The sequence below is a fragment of the Giraffa tippelskirchi genome, chromosome 1, assembly GCF_054371585.1.
Source record: "Giraffa tippelskirchi isolate mGirTip1 chromosome 1, T2T-mGirTip1v1.2.pri, whole genome shotgun sequence".
Classification (NCBI taxonomy): Eukaryota; Metazoa; Chordata; class Mammalia; order Artiodactyla; family Giraffidae; genus Giraffa; species Giraffa tippelskirchi.
This window is the reverse complement of record NC_137275.1, coordinates 213,114,062-213,139,135: the sequence shown is the minus strand read 5'-3', so window position 1 is coordinate 213,139,135 and position 25,074 is coordinate 213,114,062. Positions and strand designations below refer to the sequence as shown.

General features: G+C 41.1%; 2 protein-coding genes across 5 annotated transcripts in view; one reads left to right on the top strand and one right to left on the bottom strand.

The window, feature by feature from the left end:
- Positions 1-205: 205 nt before the first annotated feature.
- ABITRAM (actin binding transcription modulator) lies at positions 206-6,644 on the bottom strand. Its single transcript, XM_081526094.1, has 6 exons — positions 6,510-6,644; positions 4,858-4,909; positions 4,136-4,265; positions 1,442-1,518; positions 1,294-1,363; positions 206-1,203 (listed from the first exon to the last, which is right to left on the bottom strand). The coding sequence occupies exons 1-6, from the start codon at positions 6,604-6,606 to the stop codon at positions 1,066-1,068; spliced, it is 564 nt and encodes a 187-aa protein (XP_081382220.1). The 5' UTR covers positions 6,607-6,644; the 3' UTR covers positions 206-1,065.
- A 297-nt stretch (positions 6,645-6,941) lies between these two features.
- The window catches only part of ELP1 (elongator acetyltransferase complex subunit 1), a 58,459-nt gene continuing 40,326 nt past the window's right edge, over positions 6,942-25,074 (top strand). For 2 of the 4 annotated variants that reach the window (XR_014064261.1, XM_081525931.1), the window contains exons 1-11: positions 6,942-7,141; positions 10,510-10,672; positions 11,079-11,231; positions 12,925-13,006; positions 13,636-13,716; positions 16,751-16,836; positions 18,929-19,025; positions 19,379-19,469; positions 20,588-20,711; positions 21,677-21,770; positions 24,617-24,847. Coding sequence is in view for 3 of the 4 variants with exons in the window: in XM_081525931.1 (XP_081382057.1) it covers positions 10,523-10,672; positions 11,079-11,231; positions 12,925-13,006; positions 13,636-13,716; positions 16,751-16,836; positions 18,929-19,025; positions 19,379-19,469; positions 20,588-20,711; positions 21,677-21,770; positions 24,617-24,847 (1,189 nt within the window). In the remaining variant the exon portion in view is untranslated. Of the gene's footprint in view, positions 7,142-7,393; positions 7,599-10,509; positions 10,673-11,078; positions 11,232-12,924; positions 13,007-13,635; positions 13,717-16,750; positions 16,837-18,928; positions 19,026-19,378; positions 19,470-20,587; positions 20,712-21,676; positions 21,771-24,616; positions 24,848-25,074 lie in introns of those variants that run through there. The other 2 variants (XM_081525922.1, XM_081525938.1) reach the window with 2 other exon arrangements.

Below are 25,074 nucleotides of genomic sequence, written 5' to 3'. Positions count from 1 at the left end.
AGCCTTGAGGTACTCCTTTCCCAATTTTGAACCAGTTCATTGTTTCACGTCTGGTTCAGAATACAAGTCGGGGTGGGAAAGGGATAACTTATGACTTGAACAGCAAAAGATGGTGGAAGTCCAAAAGAATTTACACGTCAATGATAACATTTAAAAACAAATATTTATGTTTGTATGTGTTGCAGCCCTTAAGGAAAAACAACAATTTAAAAAGCCCTTTTATTTGAAATTCATTGTAAATATATAATCTTAAAGCATAAATTCATAGATTTTTGTTTCTTTAAATGATATGATAGCTTTTTTTCTGTTCAAAGGCATCTGTGTCTTTGAATTACAGTAACTTCTTCACTGGTTACCCTGTAACTGGAGTGTGAGATTGAGTGACCACAAATACAGGTGTTATTTAACACCACATGGTAATACTTCCATGTTAGCAAAGCCCCTTTCAAAGCCTTTTCCTGTACCCCCTGTAAGAAGCCAGTGTTACAGTGCTACATTGTTCAGAGATGAAGGCCAACCTGTAGGAACAGAGAAGGCAAACTTTACACCCTTGCCTCTTCTCGGCAACCTAAGTGAGACCAGACGTTCTGGTGATGTCACACTGAAGCAGATTGGAGAAGAAAGGCCGGTTGTTTTTCAGCTTCAAGATGATGGAAATTTCAGGCAAAAACAATTACCATGCCATAACATTCAAACAGAATTATGTCAAAACACAGTAGTTATTAATGGGCTACAGGATGATGGGTAAATTTTTCCTCAAAATGCTTTGTTGGTTTTTAACCAGGAAAACATCTCTTGCTTGCCAGTTGTTAGAGAAAAGCAAGAGAAGAACAGAGTGAGTACATGGGTAGTCAGATCTGGGAGGTGGAAGACAAAATAGAATTGAGGCTTGTTACACAAGACAAAGAAGGAAAACTTGGTCAGGTTTTAAGATCGGGCCTCCCTGCGGATGGCTGGCTGTGAAGTCTGCTTCACCCGTGCTGGTTCTTCCTTGGTGCACGGACTGGTAGGCCAGGTAAGGACAAGGATGCCGCGTTGCTATCGCTCCATCTCAGTCCTCACCCCTCATGAGGTAGCTGTTGTGGCTTTGAGGCGTTTCATCACAACTTCTTCATACTCCTTTTGTGTCAGTAACCCTTCTGTTATGCTTTTACTTTCTTCAAATTTGGGCAACACAACTGCAATGTAGCCTTCGGTGGATGGCTAGAAGAGAAACAATATTTAATGCTGTTGAATGATTAAAAAATCAGATAAAAAGTACAGGATGGCTCATACTTCCCCAGCCCCTTTTACCTTCTCTTGAAGAATAGATGGTTTATGGAGAATGTTTTCATTCACTTCCATCAACCGTCCTCTAACACAGCTAGTCAAAAAAAATTGTGTTGAAGAAAAATATTAACCTCCTTTGTTTCTCCAAAGTTGTGGTTCAAAAGTAACTTACCTAGATATGGTATATTCTTCTCCATCTGAGCAGTAAATCTTACACAGAGGTGCAAGTTCTGTGAGAAACTGTGCCCCCTGATAATAAAAGGGAAGAAAAATTAATTGATGTACATTTTCATTTTTCTTTGAGAGGCAGCCCTCAGTGTTATAAAAGCATATATTCCTGGAATTCGTGTTTTAAGTAAAAATGAGTGAAGTACAGAAAACATTCATTTCTTCAAACATTTATATATTAAATGCCTGCTATGGGTCAGGTAACATCCTAAACTCTAAGGGAAAAAGCAGTCAAAGACACATGTGATAATAGTTTAGTTACGTATTAAGAATATATTTTATCTTATTATACTTTATATTTAACTGTATATGAGAAAGCTCCATATATCCAAGTGTAAAGATATCAAAAGGGCAGGGAAATCTTATCAATAAACAATATAAAATCCAGTATTATAGCAAACGACAGCAATGTCATAGATAGTTTCATTAAGATTCCCACTTATTTTCATATTAGAACTTTACTAGATAAAAGGACTTCTTTATTAGGGTCAATCACTAAGGCTTTTTGAAGAGGGATCTTTTTTCTAATTTTAAAAAGATGCACTTTAAAGAAAGTGTAGAAAACAGAAAAGTTTTAAGTAGCAGTTAAGCGTAATTTACTCCTTAGCCTGTCTCCCACTAGTGAAGACTACATTTTGACATTAATCTGTCTGAATGTCATGGCAGTTTTAGTTTCATGTACTCCACTGTACGGGTATATCTGGAGAGGTTCTAACAAATACCTACAAGAAGGCTCACAGGAAACGGATGCAAGCATGTCTCATGTGTTGCTCTTTTCTTCCAGGAATTTTTACTGCAGTGAACATTTGAGGTCTAGATGCTGTTCTCTACGGCCTCTTTACCACTCACAATATTATTAGACAGTATTCAGGTGTTGTTAGCACGCGTGCTTCACTTCTCTTGCATGTGGTGACTTTGTTTCAAAATACTAGTCAGTGTGACTCCCCAGTTTTGGGAGAAGCAGTTAGGGATTCATCCTAGATGGTTTCTCTACCACTGGGTCTGTGTCAAAAAGAAGTGTTGTCACTCCTTGTTGTCACCTCCCTTAGGAGAATAAATGATGAGCAGTGCTGAGATCCAATCAAAGTTTATCTACAGAGGGTTCCATATGCAGGTCCCTCTCTGTTCCTCAGTAGTAACAATGGTATTACTGTTTTGGACAAAGATTCATCACAAGAACATCAGAAGCGCTAACTGTTACTTGTAGTTTGTAGACTTCAAAGAATGGTCCATGCTTTTTAAAGTCCATTTTCTTCTTGAATGAGGGGAAAAAAATGAACAATTATAAGGCAGGTTATTAGAGGCCTTTAGGCCTAGTATAAACAAGGGTCTTATAGAACAGTGAGGGTAATTAGCAGAAACTCTTTGTATGAACTCAGTAAATGAAAATCACTGCAGATGGTGACTGCAGCCATGAAATAAAAAGACACTTACTCCTTGGAAGAAAAGTTATGACCAACCTAGACAGCATATTAAAAAGCAGAGACATTAATATGCCAACAAAGGTCCATCTAGTCAACGTTATAGTTTTTCCAATAGTCATGTATGGATGTGACAATTGGACTATAAAGAAAGCTGAGCACTGAAGAATTGATGCTTTTGAACTGTGGTGTTGGAGAAGACTCTTGAGAGTCCCTTGGACTGCAAGGAGATCCAACCAGTCCATCCTAAAGGAAATCAGTCCTGAATATTCATTGGAAGGACTGATGCTGAAGCTGAAACTCCAATACTTTGGCCATCTGATGTGAAGAACTGACTCATCTGAAAAGACCCTCATGCTGGGAAAGATTGAAGGCAGAAGAAGGGGATGACAGAGGATGATATGGTTGGATGGCATGACCAACTCAATGGACATGAGTTTGAGTAAACTCCGGGAGTTGGTGATGGACAGGGAGGCCTGGTGTGCTACAGTCCATGGGGTTGCAAAGAGTCAGACATGACTGAGCGATTGAACTGAACTGAACTGAAGTCATCCCCTGAAACTTTCCTATCCAGGGGCTTTGTCAGGATATTTTAGTATGGTATTGAATTGTCCTTGGTGTGATACCCTCCTTTAATATTAATTATATTGGTCTTGCATAGACTTGTAGAGGATAGAGGTAACATTTTTCTATATCTGAACACTATTTGGAGGAAGAAGGTATAGCTAGATGTGTACTCAATTGGCAATGATTTAGGAATGGGAAATGATATGAAGCAAATACTGTGTATTTTCTTAGGCTGATTTTTTTTTTCCCACTACCCCAGAACTTTTTTTTTCTCTTTTAAATTCACATGTGAAAATATGTGACAAAAAAGCATTGATCATCTAAATTTTATAAAATTTGACATACTGGTTTAATAAAATTAGGGACAAAATATCTTCTTACATTGGTATTAGAGTTGTTCTTTCAAAGGCCTACTTTCTCCATCCTTTATCCTGGGTATGGTAGGGATGGTGGTATAGAACCTATATGACAGATAATAGACGTTTTGAAATACCTTATCTTTTTGGTCTGAGAATTTCTTTTAGAGTTAAAAGTTAAACATGATTCTTAAAATCCTCTCCAACTGCCAGGGAAGTATGCTAGTTATGACTGACTGACTCTATCATTATTATGATAATAGAGGATTTAAGTAAAGAAATACAGGTACATACCCGCTTAAATTTCCCAGAGACTTTGTTCTGAAGTCTGCTACAGTTGGTACTGATTTGGTAAGAAATGCTTTTAATTGTTTTTCCACTTTGAAGAACTGGATGAGATCCTGCCAATGTGATGACACATATTCTACGAGGAGCAAAAATTGATCCTATATTATTGCATGGTACAATTCTTCCTCCTCTAATATAGTATTCCTACTGGCACAAGAATAGCTGAGCTGACATTTGTTTAGTCAACCTATCATTCTCTCCCCACCCCCTGCACCCCCTGCACTTTTTTTCCCCAGCTACTATTGGAGCTTAACTGAAGAATACAATAATAAAAATGGAGAAAATGGGATTGAATTTCCTTCCCCTAAAAGGGAAGAGTACCGAGGTGTTTAGATAGCACTGAGGCATGCCCGTATGTACATCTGTGTATCCACCCTGGCCCTCTCCATGGGCTCAGGCAATTCCATGGTTAGGCACAGGATGGTTACTTGAGGTAGTTGCTAACTAAGGGTATGGTCCTCCATTTGGATGTCTGAGTAATCAAGTTCACTTGTTTAGTGTAAGCATTGAAAAACTCATTCTTGTCAACCAAACGCCTATTGTATATATAATACCATCTCAACACAGTGGAAGATAATCATTTAGTGAATATTCAATACAAGACCATACCAGGCTACAATATCAGAAAAAATTTTTTTTTGATAATTTAAAATTTCCCATTTGCTTACCGGTTAGAGTGCTGTAGTATACAGTGGTCTTCACAGGGTTTTCCTTTGACATCTAGAAGAAATGAATGAGTCTAAGGCTCTTGAGTCAGTATTTACTGCCACTGTGTGGTACTTTCTTTGGTTCATGAAGATAGTTGATTGTGAAGACTAGATACATATGTCACTGGTATCGCCTCATTACTCAAAAAGATATACCTAAAGGCTTCCTATAAAGAAGTTAAAGAAATCTGGACCAGATGGAATCATTCATTCAATGTCAAAGTGATGTTAATTCTTTACTCCATCTTGTTTTATCCTCACTGTAAAATGATTATACTCGTTATTTCTATTAGAAAACAACATGGTTAGTGATGCATCTTTTTAATATTACATAGTAGCACATGTTTTCTTGGTCAGTTTTAGTGAGTAACTTTGCCCAGGACTGTCCTGATGTTAGCACTGAAAGTCATGCATTCCAGGAAGTCCCTCAATCTAGAATAAACCTGATGGTTGGTTACACAAAGTTTGGCCAATAAGACAAATGCTATTATAAAATATTTCAATATTGCAAAAAGTGATTACACCTATTATCCCTGAATGAATATAAGCAAGGATGTGGAGGAGGGGCCCCAATGATGCTCCCATCACTCTTATTTGAAGGTACACAAAGCTCTCCAATAGGATACCTACTTGTAAGAGTGTGTTAGTCGCTCAGTCGTGTCTGACTCTTTGTGACCCAATGGACTGTAGCCCACCAGGCTCCTCTGTCCATGGGATTTTCCAGGCAAGAATACTGGAGTGGGTTGCCATTCCCCTCTCCAGGGTATTTTCCCGACCCAAGGATCGAACCTGGGGTCTCCTGCACTGTTGGCAGATTCTTTACCACCGAGCCACCAGGGAGTGGTGACGTGTAATAGATTCTGCTTTCTTGTTGTCCTGTAGCTCAGTTGTGTCCGACTCGGCCACTCCATGGACTGCAGCACACCAGGCTTCCCTGTCTTTCACCATCTCCGGGTGTTTGCTCAAACTCATGTCCATTGACTCGGTGATGCCATCCAACCACCTCATCCTGTCACCTGCCCCCCTTCTCCTCCTGCCCTCAATCTTTTCCAGCATCAGGGTCTTTTCCAATGAGTTGGCTCTGCATCAGCTGGCCAAAGTACTGGAGCTTCAGCATCAGTCCTTCCAATGAACATTCGGAGCTGATTTCCTTTAGGATTGGCTGGTTTGATTTTGTTGTCCAAGGGACTCTCAAGAGACTTCTCCAGCACCACTGTTCGAATAATCTGCTATCTAAATGCCTTTCTAACCCACCCTCTTTTCTCTCTCCCTATGCCTCTACCTTAGTCTCGACCTGATTGTTTAAATCATTTTATGGAGCACTGAGTCCCTTAAAACCCTTTAGGTACTCAAGGAGATTGCAATCCAGTTCCTACCTCCCTCGGAAATCTCACCTTAGACTATCATCTTCCCCCAAGCAACCCACCCTCCTGAACTCACCCTCCCCAGAATGCACCCTGCTGTTTTTCCACGTCTCTGCAAATACCATTCCCGTGGCCTAGAGGGGAACAGAGATCCAGTTCCTTCTGCTGCGGGGAGAGTGCGCGTGGCTTATGATCTGTCATCATAGTGCCAATGGGGCCCAGGAGACACGAACATCATTCCCCACTTACCCGCTTTGTACCAGCGAGTAAAGTAACGATCCACAAGCGACGGCACCGCAGGCTCAGCAGCCAAGGCGGCCACAGGGTCCTCGGGCTCGGTAGTCATGGCGACCTCCAAGACTGCAAACCCCGCCCTCCGGGACCTGGACACTTCCTCCCGCGGGCCCAGGAGTAGGGTGTCTTTCCGGCGTGCTGCCCGAGACACGCGGTGTGCGCACGCGCGCTGCTCCTCCGATTCCCGCAGGCTCCGCCTACCGGCACCAATTATTGAGCTTTGGCATATGACGTCAAAGCAGAGGTCAAATACAATAGGCTGGGAAGGAAGACGTAGCGGTAGGGGCGGTAGCCAGCGCCGCTCCTCACGGTGCTTCGCAGGGCCCCGAAGAAGGCAGGCCACGCCCCCTCCTCCTCCTGATCTCGCTCCCGCGCAGCTCGGCTGGCGTCGTGCCTGGCGGCGCTCGCTCGTCAGGGTCCCGCGGCTAGCTTTTCCGAGGCCCCGTTTCAGCCACTACCGGAGGGGGTCGAGCGGCACGGCGACCCAGTGCACGCCGCGAGAGCTCGAGAGCAGCGGACAGAGGCGAGTGCGCGCGACCCAGGGCGGACGCACAGCTCTTTGCGGGGGTCCTCGGAGTGCGGCGCAGGTGAGCGCCCGAGCGGCCTAGGTGGGGTGGTGGGGCACGGAAATGGGCCCTGTCCTCCAGAGGGTGTCCCGATGAAGAGATTCCCCGAGCGCTCTGCCGCTGCCTGCTGCAGGCCCCAGAGTGAGGTGCGGCGTGACCACCACTGCCCTCGAGCCTTGAGTTCTCTGTCTGCCGACCTGCCACCTGCTGCCCCCGCGGCCATCAGAGGACTCCCCGCGACGTGGCAGGCGGGGAATACCTGCCGCCCCCCAGCCGCACGCTTGACCCAAGCTCCGATTCCTTGCAGGGGCGGACAGTACAGCTGAGCCAGTTACTGCACCGATTAAAGCCTAACAATGCACTTAAGAGAGAGCCGGTCGGAGAAGTTCAGATGATGTGTTGTGAGCCCCTTCTGGCACCTGCGACTTTTTCTTGGAAATGTCGTCCCTGTGCTTCTCCACGTTATATGCTATCTTAGGTGGCCCTCTCCCCTGTTACCCTGTGACTTATGTGGAGGCAGTGACTGTAGTCATTTCTTGCCCAGAATTAGCACTTAGCAAGTGCTCAGTGTTTGATGTAGCCGATGGTAGGGTTACATACTATGTAAAGGATTCAAACTGTACATTGACAGGCAGGGCAGTAACCAGTGAATAGTTTATTATGAAAGTGTGGGCAAAAGGAAAACAAACACTGTTACAATTTGAAGGACAGAGAAAGTAGAAATGCCATGTCCCCAGCGGGGAGACCAATTTGGTCAAGAATAGTAAGCCATTTAACAGGTTTCATTTAATGTGCATTTGAGAAATCCTAGCAGTAGGTGGTTGAAAATGTGAGTTAAGTGTTCAATTTGGGGAAGGTCAGGGCTAAACATTTAGATCTAATATGCTTATTAATGATCTGTTTGGTACTTATAGTCATGGACATGATAGTTAGATAAGAGGTGGATGGATGAGGACCAAGGGAAGAAAATAGAGGCATTGTCGGAATTTCAGAGAGGATCCAGGATTGATCTATGGTGTGGTGAGATCTTTAGCACATTAGCAGGCTGAGAAAGAATGAATCATTGAGGGCAGGGGAGTTGGAGATTGCAGATATTAAAAAAAAGGGGGGACTGATAAGCCGAGGTCCTGGGGAGTTTGGAGGGTTCTCCTTTCCTGGTCTTGAAAAGGAGTAGGACACTTCTGCGAAGATAAAGGAATAAAGATGATGGGTGTGAAAATTTAGAGAAGTTCATCTTAAGGCTGGGCGGGTTGGGGAGAAGGGGGATGAAGGATGAGCTCCTTGGCTGGTGATATTGAAAAGCTCAGTGATTTGAGAACTCAGGTTGTTTGCTCTGTCTCTCAGTTAGGGTCTAGTCAGGAAAGCAGAAAACAACGCAGTATTTCAACAGAATTGAATAGGAAGAAGTGGTTAAATAGCTCCTGGAAGAACAAAAAGCAAAAAGGAGCAGTGAAATAACTAAAAAGTCAACTGACAAAAGAAGTTACAACACTTAGCTAGATCTGAGGATGAAAACAAGGGGAGCCATTGGGGTTATCCTGACTTAACTTTAGAGGAGAGACATTGTAAAGCTGGTGCTGATAACTCCGGAATTCAGAGGAGGAGCTCCATGTTAGTAGATGTGAGTCAAGCACCTGGAGGGCACCTGTCTGGTTAGTGCTGGTACCTCTGGGGTGGTTGTTACCAGGCTGGTCCTGGGAGCGTAGAGACTGGGACCAAGGGCCCTTGGAAGGAGGACGGTCCATTGCTGGGGCGACATTGACTGGGACAGCAAGGTTACAGGAAAAAGGGAGTCCTCAGTTCCATGTGCCTTTACCTTCCAAATTATTACGCTGGGTCCAGAGGCTATTGATGAATAGAATCCAAGTTTACAAGGAGATGTTTTGATGATCTTATCATGGCAACAATAACAGCATAATTATTATTGGCACTCCAGTACTCTTGCCTGGAGAATCCCAGGGACGGAGGAGCCTGGTGGGCTGCCGTCTATGGGGTCGCACAGAGTCGGACACGACTGACGCGACTTAGCAGCAGCAGCAAACCAGCATGAAATACATCTCATCCTCTGTCGCCTGTTTTCATCTCTTGCTGTTCTTTGTTTACCCCCCTCTAGCCCAGACATTCTCTCGTCTCACATCTTCCTATCCTTTCAGATCTATGTCAGTGGTGTCTTTAGATGAAAGATAATGTAATTTCTATATACTTTGAAAAAAACCCAAGCTTTCTCTTCAGGATTAGATCTAAATTAAAAGTTTGCATGGTAGAATACAGGTTCAAATAATTCCCAGAAATTTTTAAATATGTATGTCATGAAAGCTTACAAAACCATTGTCTGCCTTGATTCTCCTCCTCACTTCTACCATGTGTGGTCTTGCCTTCCTCTTAACTCACATTTTATGTTGTCTCATTCAAACTGCGCTTAATCGGCTATATAGTATAAGAAGTGACTTGTGTTTATTCTTTCGATGTCATATACAAAATGCAAAATGAGAAAATTCACCTTGGATCAAGGTGACAGTTATGCCAGTGTGGTCTGTGTAATTGTCACTCCTAACATAAGTTAGGGAATTCTACTTATAAACCTTAAAGGGGTCTGGATATAAGTATCTAGCATATAAGCTTTTTTTTTCCCTTTTAGATAATGTTATGCATTAAAGCAAGTCTGATTTTGCCAAACCAAAGTCTATTTCCTATTGATCGTTCGTTTCTGTTGCCCTGGTGAAAACCAGACTAGAAAAGTGGAGTTACGTGAAGTAGTGATATCAGGTTATCAAGCTTCTCCAATTGTTGATCATCGTTTTGAAGTATCCTATTGTAATTTTGTAGTGTCTTTTCTCTCTGAGAGCAGTAAATGCTTTTCTTTATTTCTATGTTTGATTTCAGTTTTAACTTTTCAATTAAGATATAAAGCCAGTTTATAAATGTAGTTGGTGATATTAAAGTAATTGTATTTTCTCCAACTACCAGTATGTATACACGTAGATGTTTATACAGTTTTGTAAATCTGTCAAGTTACAAAGATATCCTCATGTGCAAAAGTAACGTTTTCTCATTCATTGTCTTCTTAGCTTCCTTGCAAGATAACTGATGTTAAATCTTTTTTGAAGAAAAAACTCTGAAATTGAGAATCGTGCCTCTTCCAAAGAGTGAGAATGTAAAATAGATTTCACAGCCTCACTTTGTAGACCCTAGATTTAAACAGTTGGTTAGGTTGCTACCACGTATCTCTCTGTGGGTTCAAATTACATCTTTGTTTTTTTCTGGTTATTCTGACTTCTCTGCTCCCTGAATCATTTTGCTTGTACTGGAGTGTCGTTTGTTGTTATAAAGCTGTTTCTATTTCTCAGAGAAATTAAAGCTTCATTAAGGGTATTTGTACTTTTTTTTAGGCATTGCTTCATCATGAGAAATCTAAAGTTACTTCGAAGCCTGGAGTTCAGGGATATTCAGGCTCAAGGGAAACCACAATGCCTCTCTCTCCGAACTGAGCAGGGGACAGTGCTTATCGGCTCAGAACATGGGCTGGTAGAGGTAGACCCTGTTACGAGAGAGGTAAGTTATTGATGGAAGTTATTTGGATAGATTCTGATATCTCCCCTTAATTGTATTTTGCTACTAATGTATTTTAGGTGATAACATTCTTAGTCCCTTTTCCCCAGACTGTGTAGATTTTAGAAAATTGTAGTTTTTAGCTTCATGTTTTACTGGATATCTCCAAAGAGACCAGGTTTTTATTTTATGTTTGCTTGGCAAAAGAAGCATATTAACTGTTTTCTTTGTTAAAGATGATAGTGTTGTGATATTTCTCAAGTGAAAGTTTGGATTTTAATCTAGGAAAAAAAATTTTGAAACTTTTGTATGATAAAAGAAACTTTAAAAAAATGTTTTACTTCTAGAAATGTTATGAATTGTTCTTGAAAGTAGATTGACTTAATTTGCTTGTTTGTCTTGGTGAAAGGTCAAAAATGAAATTCCTTTGGTGGCAGAAGGCTTTCTCCCAGAGGATGGAAGTGGCTGCATCATCGGTATTCAGGACTTGCTGGATCAGGAATCTGTATGTGTGGCCACAGCCTCTGGAGATGTCCTGCTTTGTAATCTCAACACACACCAGGTAAGTGAAAGAGACCAGGGAGGAGGAAATCTCAGGCATCCTCAGACATCTTTTTTTGTATCATGTCACTAGTTTTTCATAGATGTTTAAAATATCGGGAGCCATAATATTTAGGCATTTTGCAAATTAGAGTCTTTGCATTTTACAGTTCTTTACAGAAAACTGTTGGCATGGTTTTAGCTGTGTTTCAGGATTCTTCTAAAACTCAGTTTTGTCTGCTGCATTTATTAATTAGAGCAATGAGAGCATTCCAGATAACAACAAAACCTCAAACCTGGCCATTCTTGTGAGGTATGGCTCAACTCTTGCTAGAATCCGATCCTGAGTTGTAACCCTTATTTCTCAGTTTAGGAAGTTTGGGATGTTTAGATGGCTCATGTTTTCTGTTACGAATGCTGAGTAGGCCTCTCTTTGATGACTTGACTGTAGAGTCCCTGAACTACAGGTACTAAGGTGATACATTTTCATTTTGTACACATTTTATGACTATCAGAGAAGATAGATTTCAACGACTTGCCTCCTTCTCTACTCTAGCATAAGGCTGAGTTTCTGAATTTCTATACTCACCTTGATAGCTTTTTAAACTACGTTGATAGTTGATACCTCCCTTAGCTGTGATCTCTTTAACATTGATGTGTCACAAGAGTTATATTACTAATGGGATAATAATAACAGTTGGCATTTATTAAATGTTTACAGTGTGCCATGCACTTTTTTCTTTTCCTGCCAGGCACTTTTTAAAGTATTTTTCATGCAAAATTGCATGAATTTTGTAATTTTTCATTACAACCTTATGAAGTAAATTGTTGTTTTCTCATTCTTCAGAAAAGGAAATTGAGGTAGGCCAAGGTCAAACAGTTTTCAGGTGAGATTTGAACTGTGGCAGTCTAAATCTGGTACCTTTGCTTTTTTAACGGTTCCATTTAGTACAATAATAAATCTTCCTCTCAGTTCATGGTGAGAAACATCAAAGCCATCAAGTATAAATTGATATTTCTCACATTTAAAAGGTATGCTTTTACTTGTAAAACATTTTGTAGAATTTATTCCTAATTACTGAGCTCCTGTGATCCACTGGTCTCCATCAGATGGTGCTAATCCTCCCTATTTATGGCATCACAGTGTCTGCAAGACAGAATCCATGTTCCTTCTAGTGCCTTATCAGACGGTTCACTATCTGTTTGCCAAATGCTTTTTTAGCTTCACCTCCCACCCACATCGTTCCTGTGTATGTGTATACCTTATGCTTTAGTGGCAGCTGATTTTTAACTGCTCTTTTTTATAATTCTGTGCCTTAGCACTGCATTTTTCCCCCAGTCTCTTCTTGCTAGCCCTGTTTCTACCCTTTTAAGCACCTCCTCAGAGAGGCTTTCCTGGACTCACTTGGGCTATTTGCCATTCTCTGCTCTGAGTCCCCACTTAATTTCTGGAGACCTCAGTTATAGCCCTCACCCTACTGTAGAGGCGTCTTGCATCTCCTTAATGGGAGGAGTGGAGTGGCCGTAGTCACGTCCAGTCCCCATGGTCTGTATCACACCTGATCTCTTAATACCTGTTATTGAATGCATGTTTACTGCTTACTTTCACCTTGGTGTGTTTTGTTGTGAATTATTTTGACTAAGGTCATAATAAACATTTATTGAGGTGCTTATATTTTCATATTTCTCTCAACATTTCAAAATGTCTCTCTCAGCTGGAATGTGTCGGGAGTGTAGCCAGTGGTATCTCTGTCATGAGTTGGAGTCCTGACCAAGAGCTGGTGCTGCTTGCCACAGGTAAGCATGTCACTGGTCCCTAACTTGTGACTTTTTAAGACGTGACTCCTAACAGCTCAAAGACTTAAGTTTTAGGGTGCTTAGGTTTCAAAAAAATGTTTCTTGAAACAATTGAGTTAAGTTTTACTTCTTAACACATTGTTTTAAAAAGTTGCTGTGAAGTCTGTAGTTACAGTTAAAAATGTCAGCAATGTTTATTTTAACATACTCTAAGAGGAAGAGTTGCTGTATAAAATAAACTGATTCTGAAAACTGCTTTTCCAGTCCTTTTTGTTTTCCTATAAGTCTTTTCATTCCGGCTGAGGTTCTGTAAACTAGCACCCTGATGAGCTGTACACTCAAAGAGGTATCTTGGTGACAAAACAGTTGCAGTTAGTGGAGGAGGAAGGGCTATGTGCACTTTTATGTCAGCTTGACATACAGAAATAGCTAAGAATAAGCACCAGGTGACTTACGCAGTCAAGACTATTTTTTAATGAGAGTCAGAACATTTTGAATGAATTCTGTCTTCCCTGTTTCAATTACAAATTCTTCCACTTCAGTGCTGTATCTTCCAGTGCTGTAGATACTTACGGAATGGCAGATTTGTTAAATGAGAACAAAATCATTCTTGTTTGTGCTCCTTCAAGGTCAACAAACCCTAATTATGATGACAAAAGACTTTGAACCAGTCATGGAACAGCAAATCCACCAGGATGATTTTGGTGAAAGTAAGTGTAACTTTGTTTGAAACATTTTGTGACTTTTCTTGCAGACAGTTATAAGCACAAAGAGTTATGAAGCTTAAACCTTAACTTAAAATTAAGTGTCTGATAGCCCAGTTCTTTAGTTCATTCCAACTCTTAAAAGGCATACTTCTGATGGCTCTTCAGATCTGAGAATTGGCTTTGTCAGTAACCTGGGAAATAAGAATCTGTGCTTACAGATTGGGTTGTTGTTGCCCAAACCCAGGACAGGCTTAGTCATGGGGTTTGATGAAAAGGACTATACTGGCTGGAATAAGGAGAGCATTTCTGATACACAGTTTGGGAGAAAATACAAGAGAGGTGGGATAGAGAGCTGACTTCTGTTCCTTTTGATTAGTCCTGAATTGTCACGGGAACCATCAGATTGTTTTCTTGCTCAGATCTAGCTGAGGTGATATGGGCACTAGGCTGTGGAAGTACTGAAGCGAATAAGAGTGGAGATGCTTCTTGAGTCTAAGCAGCTCTGACCAACTTGAGGGTACCAGGTAGCTGGCTTGATTGAGGAGGGGAATGGGGGCGATGGTATTTTAACTTCTGCCGAGTTCTCACCTCATGTCTTCTTGTTCAACCAACTAAGAAATCATTTAGAAAATTGCTGCTAATTTTTTCATTCAAAAATAATTTGTTTGTTCAGAAATAATGTTTGAGTAGGTACTGTGAACCCAGCAGTGTGTTTGGTACTGTGGCTAAAACTGCTTTTCCCTTAAGGGGTCCTGTTAGTTCAATAATAACAGAACATTGCAAGTATTAGGGTAGCATAAAGAGAGGAAAGGAGTCATGGAGAGGGAAGACTTCCCAGAGGAGGCCAACCGGGGCTGAGCTCTGGCTTATCTGGTGTTGGGTAGATGAGGGTTGAGGGTTGGGGAGTGGTCCAAGTAACTGAATCAGTTCTTTCCAAGGCAGGGATGTTTCATAGAAGCCTTTGACACATCTTGGCTGGTTCAGGCAACTGTGAGTACTTCAGCATTGCCTAATGAGAGGGTATGGATGTGGAATGAAATAAAAGGGAGAGATTTTGATTAAGTTTGATAGAGAATTAGACATTGAATTATAGTATAGGAGATCAGTCATTAAAGGTTTCGATGATGCAAGATTGATTGGTGGAGAGGGAAGAGACTGGAGACAGGGTGACCTGGTAGGAGGCTGCTGCAGGAACCCAGGTGGGAGATGAAGGCAGGTGTGGGACTAGAAAGGGGGGAAAATGCAGGGAAGTTTTGATTCTCAGTGAAGATAGGAATACCTTTTTTGGAATTATGAGAAACATTTTTGGAATATACGTGCCTGGTTCCTCTTTTGTCCTAGCTAGTTTGAGAAATACCAGTTTAGAGGTGAAGGAGAAAGTTTAGTTGGACTGTAGCCAGAAACTCAGGTTGTGAAAATAAAGATGCCAGTATCTGAGAGGAAAAGTGGGAAAATATGGTCTGTAAGAAGTGGGTGGCGAGTTCTGTTTTGAATTTGTTTAAGGGCCGTATGGGATCACCACGTGAAGCAAGTGACTTAGAAGGGGCTGATGCTCAGGGGAAGCCAGAGCTATGGACTGGGAGTCATTGACAGAAACTATAGTTTTGCTAGCTCAGGGAGCAGGTATGGTGCTGGAGCTAGGGTACAGGGTGGGACTCTGGGGCATCCAGCTTTGAGGACAGTCATAGAGATTGTCATAGAGGTAAGGAGCACACAACTTTGCATGGGAAAGCGCTCTCTAGCTTATCCTGCCAACTTTTTCATAAGTCTGACAGAGTATAACAAAGGAGAAGGAGCCCAAGTCAGGGTCTTTGGTCTTAGAAATGTATTTGTCAGTACAAAAAGTCACTCTGTGAAGTGGTAAACAGGTATTTTTCTTCTAACCCAAGTGTCAAACTTGTTCTATAAGAGCTGGATAGTAATGTTTTTCAGCTTCACAGGCCATATGGTCTCTGTTGCAACTATCCAAGTATGCTGACATAGTGGGAAACCACCTAAAGATAATACATAAAGAAATTGGTTTGGCTGTGTTCCAGTACAAGTTTATTTGTAGTGATGCTGTAATGATTTGTAATGAGACTGTAGTTTGCTGATTTCTGCGGTAGTCCCATCACTTATTATCTGATCCCCCACTGGGAAAGGTTTTTTTGCTTCCCTCCAGACCCTTTACCTCTCTGTGGAAACTTTGCATAGAAACCCAGGGGCATGCACCAGGATAGGCACTACTATTTGAATACAACAGCAGGGCATGCTCTGAGGTGTGATCCATACAATACTTGGATGTGCCCAAGCAGAGCAGACAGGAAACAGTCATGCCAACCTGTAATTCGTAGAAATGATAAGCAGCCCTGCTTCAGCAGAGTCAGCATCAGTTGTAGGGAGGAAGTATTTGGGTCCTGAATCTGATGGATGCTCTCAAGGACATCTCTGTAGTGGCTGTACATCTGGAGGATGCCAGATCCTACTTCCAGGAACAGAGAGCTGCATCATTTCAGCAATTCTGACTTTATGTTTTAGGTAGTAAGCTCAGCACTATGATTTTAAAAGAAGCCCAACCTGGAAGGCAGAAGCCTTGTGATCTAATTTTGGCCTCTGTCCCTGGGGGGTCTCAGTCTCTGTCTCTGTGAGTTGAATTCCATAATCTATGATCTCCATCACTAGCAGGGAGGTTGGATACATTTAGTGAATTGAACATTTAAAATTGGAATTTTATTCCCGGCTCATCTTGAGTTCTATGTTTTTGTTATCCATGGACATATCACGTAAATTCCTCATGTTTCGTTCTTCTTTCTTGTAAAGTGAGATAGATTGTTGACTGTCATCAAGGGAATTTATATATGATGGTAGTAACATTCCAAAATAAGGGTATTTCAGAGTCTTCAAAATCACTGAGCATATAATGTGGAACGTAGGTTTTTAACATCTTGACTGCTGGTCAATTTATTGAGAGATCTCAGAGGACCCAACTTCTTGAATCGGCTTTTATTTTATTTAGCTTATTGATTGTCTTGCATGTTCTCACTCAATTGTTCTCTAGGCAAGTTCATCACTGTTGGTTGGGGCAGGAAGGAGACGCAGTTCCATGGATCTGAAGGCAGGCAAGCAGCTTTTCAGATGCAAATGGTAAGGTTGGTCTGATGGATAAAGAACTTTGTTTGCAACAAATAGAAGTTCTGCTACCCGCCAGGAACTCTTAGGTGTCCAGATGTTACAGAAAGGGATCCAGCTGCTCGCTGCTCTAAAGCCAATCAAGAGGCAGGGTTGGTGGAAACAAAAGTTTGCTTTATTCAGGATACTGACAACTGAGAGGGAGAGTGGGGCACGTCCTCTCCAAAGGCTGGCATTCCCTGCCCCCCAGCCCCACCCGAACAACCACTGGGCAAGAGTTTTTTAGGCCGAGTGACAGGACTACATGCAGACACAGTAAAGCCAACTCTGACAGTCACCTTGAAATTGGTCGTGCGGTGGTCTGATCAATGTCATCTTGATTATTTTAAGTGCAGTTAATCTTTAGTTCTAGGGTCAGTTTGTTTCCATTTCTTTGAGGCCAGTTCTCAGAATTGCAGCAACTTAGGTCATGGCTACAGTCCGGTCATCGTATAGTTAGCTTCTTTCACCTAGTGGGGGTTTTAGAATCTATAAGATAGCTCACAGGATATGGCTCAGAAAATTAGCTATGGCCGTTGAGGAATTAAAGATCCTTGACTATGCTTAATGACTAAACTATTATTACTTAGTCTTGTTTGGCGTTTTCCTTTGTTTCTTCGTTTTTCTCACTTCTCTGATTGAATTTATTGTTTAGCTAAAGTTTTTCCATAGACAGAAGGCAAGCTGAGGCCATGGTGGTGGGCGTGGGATGGGGGGCAAGGACCACCATAGGGTCCTGCTGTGTTTCACAGGTAGAGGGTGGTCATGGACATAAGCTGTTTAGAGACATTAGGGAATGAAAAAGATCCTCTTTTTCTTTTTTATTGCTAAGTTAGTTTGTCATTTTTTTTTTCACATAGAGAATAATTATAACCAATATTTATTTTTTAAAAACAAGTCATCGCAGACAGAAATGAAACACTCTGTGTCCCTTCCTGACACTCTTCTGCTTCCTCCCTAGAAGGAGCTGCTGTCCTGTATTCACTGTTGAGAATTCTCATGTATGTTTCTATACTTTTCCTACATACATATATATTAGATTTTTTTTTTTTTCTGATTTCTCTTCTTGGATGAAACTCTTATGTTTTCCTTCTTTCTGGATACATTTTGAAGATAGAGCCCACAGGATTTACTGATAATAGATCAGATGTGGGGTGAGAGAGACATGAACATCCCCAGGATATGGGCCTGTAGAATGGAATATAATGGAAGCATTTTTGTCTGTACTACATGGGAAATTTGCCTGAGCTGACCTTCTAGAATAGATGAAAATCATACACTGCCTGCCATTTGCATTTCCCATCCATAATTTATTTCATGTAACTCATATTTTGTCTCAGCCCTTCACTGGAGGACGTTTGCATTCTATACTGCAGGGCAGTGTCATTGAGAATAAATCTTGTTAGGCTGCTGCGTATTCCCTGCCGATTGTGGCCCTAGCACCATTCTGACTTGGCTGTCGCTGGAAGGTGATGAAGGAGGCCCAGGTGGTCACTGGTCCCCAGCCCCACAGAATTGGCTTCTGTCTTCAAGGCTTTCAGGACTAAGACGCAAGTGGCACTTGAAACCTTTCTTCCTTCTGTGCTGCAAAACGAGGAGCTTGTCCATGTTCTTGTCATGGCTGCTGGCTTATCTCCTCTAGCTCTTCCTTGCCCACCTTCCTCTCATCTTCATTCTTCGGTGCACTGGTGCAGAGCTTGCACAGTAAATAACACGCCACTCTCTCAAATTTAGACAAACATTTATTTCCATATGTAGTTACCTGATAGATTCCTTAGTTTAATATTTTTATATCTAGATCTGCAGCTCTTTCTCTGTTGCTGTGCTTAGAGGCCATTTTCTAATGCCCAGAGAAGGATTTTTTTGTTTTGTTTTGTTTTAGGTTTTCTTTTCTTGAGGATTTCTGGGCCTAAGGACCCGTCCAGAGGGGTTCCTGAGGATTCTGTGAAACTCATTTTCTAAGTAGCTTAAACCTTATATGAAAGATTTAACTTTGATAGCCTGAGGCTGATTAGATTCTAGATCATTTAAGGCCCCTAGTAACATCTGTGTTTTCCCCACTCTTTAGCACGAATCTGCTTTGCCCTGGGATGACCATAGACCGCAAGTTACCTGGCGTGGTGATGGGCAGTTTTTTGCCGTGAGTGTTGTTTGTCCAGAGACAGGTATGGAAATAAATTGCAGTTAAATAAAGCTTTTTAAAAATCTTACTTAGTTCAGGGAGTTTTTCTTCCTTTTGCTCTGAGGGTTTACTTTCATTACACATGACGTAACAATGTGCTGCTTTAGGTGTTAAATGCGTAAAGAACTAATAATTAGAAGAGTTCTTTGAGGCTGTTTGGTCCAGCCTCCTACATGTTAGATACAACTTTTTAGCAAGATTAATCTAGTTGGCTTTGTAAAACCATGACAGTTTTTATTAATAAGGAAGACGTTTGGAAGTTCTGACTTGACAGCATTTATCACAGTGCTCTGAGTTTTGTCATTGTCATTTCTTCCCCCTCTTTCTACCGCACAGGGGCTCGAAAGGTCAGAGTGTGGAGCCGGGAGTTCGCTTTACAGTCAACCAGTGAGGCTGTGGCCGGACTGGGACCTGCTCTGGCCTGGAAGTGAGTGCGAGAAGGAGCCTTGTAACTTCCTCCCCTGAGAGTTTCTTGGAACAAGGGTAGGGGTGGTGGTACCTAGTGAATGTAGGTATTTATAAATCACAGAAGGATAATTACTTGTTCTCATTTGACTATAAGCCTGTATCTTTCTTAGTTTTCTGAAGTCTGAATGTGGTTTGAGTAGTGGATTCTGAGCTTCACAGACCTCATCATCGCAAGGTCCACACATTTTGTAGCTGTAGGCAGGGCCTACAGAAATCCACTGTGTAAAATAGAAAGTGGTGCTTAGAAGGGAGGTTGCAGTCTGCAAAGTTCGGTGGGGCAGCAGAGCTTTGGTGAAGACTAGGAAAGGGACTTCCATTCTCTGCACAAGCTCCCGCTCTAAGGGGACCTGTTCGCTGAGGAACAGGCAGGCTGGATTTGGGCGCAGTTCACCTGTTGGCCCAGTACCCTTTTGCAGGTCACACCTTCTTATCATGCATGGCTGTCCTGATTACAGACAGAAGAAATAGCTTCTGTCTCAGAAGCATCTGTTATAACAGATGTTTATAACCTAGGTGTCTAGGTTATAAACATCTGTTTCCCACCAGTGTTTGAGTGGCAGTTGAATGATCGTGCAAAGAGAGAGATGTATTTAAAGTAAAATTCTAGAGACAGATAAAAACAAGACGCAGCGATGAAGCTGTTTTCAGTAGATGGAGAATCTTTAAGACTACTTGCCTGAGCATTACTGAATTCATAGACGATTACTGAAGACATGGAATATTACTGAAGACGTAATTGAAGGAGAATTAGGTTGTGGCGTTATTGAACGTTATCCTGGAAATGGTTTAAATAATTTATTGGTATTTTTCAAAAGTCAGCCAAGTGCAGTCTAGATCTGTGATGCTTTGTGGGCAAATAGAACCTTTGTGTGGACAAATCAGGAAAAGGCACTGCCTCCTCTGGGCAGATTTAGTCCCGCACTAGGGTGACTGCTTGCCAGGAAATACAGAATTTAAAACTTCCTTGGATGGAGGCTTCTTGTTTTTGTAGAAAAAAGTTGTTTCTTTGAATTTCACGTTGTTCTTCACCAGCTGGGTGAACTTCTGGATGTTCTAACTCTCGGGGTTTGCTTTTAGGCCTTCAGGCAGTTTGATTGCATCTACGCAAGATAAACCCAATCAGCAGGATGTTGTGTTTTTTGAGAAAAATGGACTTCTCCATGGACAGTTTACACTTCCTTTCTTCAAAGATGAGGTTAAGGTAGGTGCCTTAGTTCTTTCACCATCAAATTTAGAGGACTGTCCACATCTGTAGAGAAAGTTTGTATCTGATATGGGTGTGTAAACAGAAGCCCGGGCATAGATGGTAACAAAAGCAGTGGCTTCCTATGACTAAATTTTTATTTATTTATTTTTTGCAAAACAGAAGTTGTTTTTCTTAAGGAGGTTTTGCAGAGGAAAAAATTGCATTCTCTCCTCACACTAGAAAAACACAGAAAAGAAATAGAAATGCTAGTTTTTATTGTTTGTTTTGACAAAAGTGTAATTCTTCCAGTGATGAAGATACTTGTCACTTAATAACATTTAATCCTTAAGAAGGTTTTGTACTATTTGGATCTTTGTGGGATTAGAAACAAATCATGATTATTCTTAATTATGTAAAAAAAATTTTAATAAAAATTGAGAGAAGAGTTTAATGAACTCCCATATACCTGGTACTTAGTTTCATCAGATATATACCAGCATTTTGCAAAATTATTGTCATCTATTCTTTACTCTCTGGCATACATACACACACACACATACACAGACACACACTTTGTAAAAATTTCCTAGGATTTTAATTCTAGAAATCATATTTTCAACATTCATTTCTCTAACAGTTAAGAACATTTTCGTTATGTAACCACAATTCCATTATCACACCTTACAAAATTAGTAATAATTTCTTAATATTATCCAATACCTAGTTTGTAATCAAATTTCCCTGATTGTCTAAAAATATCACCGTGCATTTGGTTAAGTATTTTAACTGCATTTTTTTTAAATGTCCTTAACATGTGATGACAGATTTGTTCAATAACTCCATAGGTTAATAATTTACAGCTAGGGATCAACTCAAGTGTAGAATTATTTGACTTGTGAGAGTAGGAAATTTAGCTCTCATAAAGATTTTGAGATAAATATATAGTTAAAGGCCAGTGACAAGTCTTTTTTCCCTACCAGGTTAATGGCCTTCTCTGGAATGCAGATTCCACTGTGCTTGCAGTTTGGCTGGAAGAACTTCAGAGGGAAGAAAATTCATCTCTAAAAACCTATGGTAAGACAACACTGATATCTCAGCCTTCTGCCCCATAGAGTGTAGTTGAAAGTAGTAGGCTGTGGAGTTTCCTTTGTCCCTTCCACTGAGTCCTGTAATGGATCAAAAACAGCTGAGCAGGGAGGTGGAGATGAGGGAGTGGTTATGGAATTTTCATGGGATGATTTCAGTTATGTATCAGGCAGGGTTCCCTAGAGAAATAGAATCAGGGTAGGCTGACTGGTTGGAAAATTAGTGAAGAGTTTATATTGCAGTCTTGAGTCCAGAATCTGTGAGACAAGACAGGCCTACAGTCTGGAAACTCGGACAGGATTCTGTGTTACAGTCTTGGGGCAAAATTCCTTTTTCTCTGGGAAGCCTCAGGTTTTGCCCTTAAGGTCATAAACTCTTTGGATGAGATCTGTCCATATTATGGAGGCTAATCTGCTGTACTTAAAGTCAGCTGATTTGAAAGTTTAATCACATCTGCAGAATACCTTCCCAGCAACATCTAGACTAGTGTTCCATCAAACAGCTAGACACCATAGCCTAGCCAAGTTGACGTATCAAATAACCAAGTCATTAGTGCTTTTTCTTCATGGATGATATTACTGTGGCAAATCAGAATGCTAGCCAAAGGAATACTGTGGAAGTGAAAGAGAAATGAGGTTAGATATAAGTAAGAATCTTCTATAGATTTTAAATTGTAAATCAAACTGTAAATATTATTTTCAGTATATATGTAATATGTGAAAATATTAGAAAGTAAAGATGGGAAGAAAAAAGTTCTTCCATAATTCTGTCACTCAATAATAGTCATTATTAAAATTTTCTTGTCTTCCCTGGTTTTATGTATACGTCTCAGTATAGCTATGATCTCATTTTTGTTAAATATGGAGCTATGATACCTGCAGGTTTATAGCTTGCTTTTACAATGTATCTCAAACTATTTCCATTTCAGATATGTGTATCATTTTAAATTGCTATATATTGCTTTATGCTACCATTTATTAAATCCTATTTTGTTAGGCATTTAAAATTTTGTAATTTTTCACTGTCATCAATAGCAGTATCCTGAACATTTTTTCCATAAATCTTTTTATTTATTTTCTGAGTGGCTTTCAAAGTTTTTAATCAATAGAACTTTAGCTGAAATGTTATTTGGAAGTTCATTCATTCATTCGTTCATCACAGTAGTTCTCGATCCTGGCTGCACCTTTAGGAAAAAAATTGCTATCCAGGCCTCATCTCAGAGTTGCTTTCACTGTGTTGTAGTGGAGACTATACATCGGTATTTAATTTTATTAAAAAGAGCTCCCAGGTGATTTTTTTTTTTTAAGGTGCAGCCCGAGTTGAGAACCACTGATTCACCAGGTGTTAATGGCTGGCCCTGTGATATGCTCACAGGGAAAGTGTTAGTGCAAGAAGAGCCACAATACCTGTCCTCACAGAACATGAGTGTGTGATCTAACTTAACCCAAAGCTCGGTGGAAGTATTTATAACAACCTGGTTCAAGAACTAGGTTGGATTTGCTGTGATTGCTCAGTTAAGAGTTATTGATCAGCAAGATGGTTAAAGAAAAGAAATTCCTTAATACAATTAAAATATTCATTTATGTATGGTGGTGGTGGTGGTTTAGTCACTAAGTTGTGTCCAACTCTTATGACCCCATGGACTGTAGCCTGCCAGGCTCCTCTCTTCATGGGATTTTCCAAGCAAGAATACTGGAGTGGGTTGCCATTTCCTTCTCCAGGGGATCTTCCCGACCAAGGAATCGAACCCAGGTCTCCTGCACTGCAGGCAGATTCTTTACCGACTGAACTATCATGATAGCTATCATCTATTTAATAAAAGTTGGCTGTGACGTGATTAGGTCTTTTTTTCCCCCAGCTTTATTGAGATCTAATTGACATGTAACTGGTACATTCAGGAGGTATAATGTGATGATTTGATACGTGCATATACAGTGAAATGTTTACCACAATAGGTTGATTGACTCAATCTTCACTTAATAGAATTACCATTTTTTGTTGTTGTTATGGTGAGGCCATTTGAAATCTACTCTCATAGCAACTTTCAAGTATACAATACAGTATTATTAACTGTAGTCACCACACTGTACATTAGATCCCTGGGACTTATAACTGAAGGTTTATACTCTTTGACCAGCTTGTTCCTGCTTCCTGCACTCTGCAGGTTTAGGTTCTTTTAAGAGATGTTGAAAAGGGTAATTGCGTATAATCTCCCATGGATTTAACTGCATGCAAAACAGCTAGAAGAAAATAATAAACATCTTAAGCATAATGAAATGTAATGATGCTAGTCTAGTGCTCTTGGGTTGGGCATTTTAATCTAATGGCCAAATTTTCTTTCTAAGTCGTTGGGAAGAAACAGCTCACTAAGGCCCTATCCTATGTTGGTAGCTTTCCATCTTAACGATCATAAAGTGTGAAGGTAGAGGCAAAAATGAACATGTGTGCTTCTGGCCTTACTGATGCTTAACATTTTATCCTCATGAAAAGCTATACTTTTCACAGTTTTTTTATGTTCACTTCGCTGGTCTTTTAATATTTATTTTTATTTATTTGACTCTGCCAAGTCTTGGTTGTGACATATGGACTCTAGTTCTCCGATCAGGCATCAAACTCGGGCTCCCTGCATTGGGAGCACAGAGTCTTAGCCACTGGGCCTCCAGGGAAATCCTACTTTAACAATTATTGTTAATATTATTATCTTAACGAAGAGGCTGAGCAGAAAGGGTCATTTGAAAAAGAAAAGTGCATCCCCATCCCTCTCTAGCAAGTGGTGGGAAGTCTGACCCTCTGCCCTCTGCCTCTGATGGCCTTCATTTCACTTTCCCCTGCAGTTCAGCTCTGGACTGTTGGAAACTATCACTGGTATCTCAAGCAAAGTCTGCCCTTCGACACCTGTGGGAAGAGCAAGGTTGTGTCTCTGATGTGGGACCCGGTAACCCCATACCGGCTGCATGTTCTCTGTCAAGGCTGGCATTACCTCCGCTATGATTGGCACTGGACGACTGACCGGAGCTCGGGAGATAATTTGAGCGACATGGCAAATGTGGCCGTTATTGATGGAAGTAAGGAGCTGAAAAGTGTCTGTGGGCCCGTGAGGGGCCTGAGCTGGGGGCCTGCAGATGTGGTGGTTTGACTGGAACTGGGGGATTTTTGTTCAATTGATTATTCTGGTTGTTCGCTTTGTTTTCACTTGTGCTTTTGGTTTGGATCGAATGGGAACACCTTCAGTGAGGCGTGTACTCCCCTAAGAACCATAGTCTCTCCTCTCGACCTGCCTCCCCCAACGCCC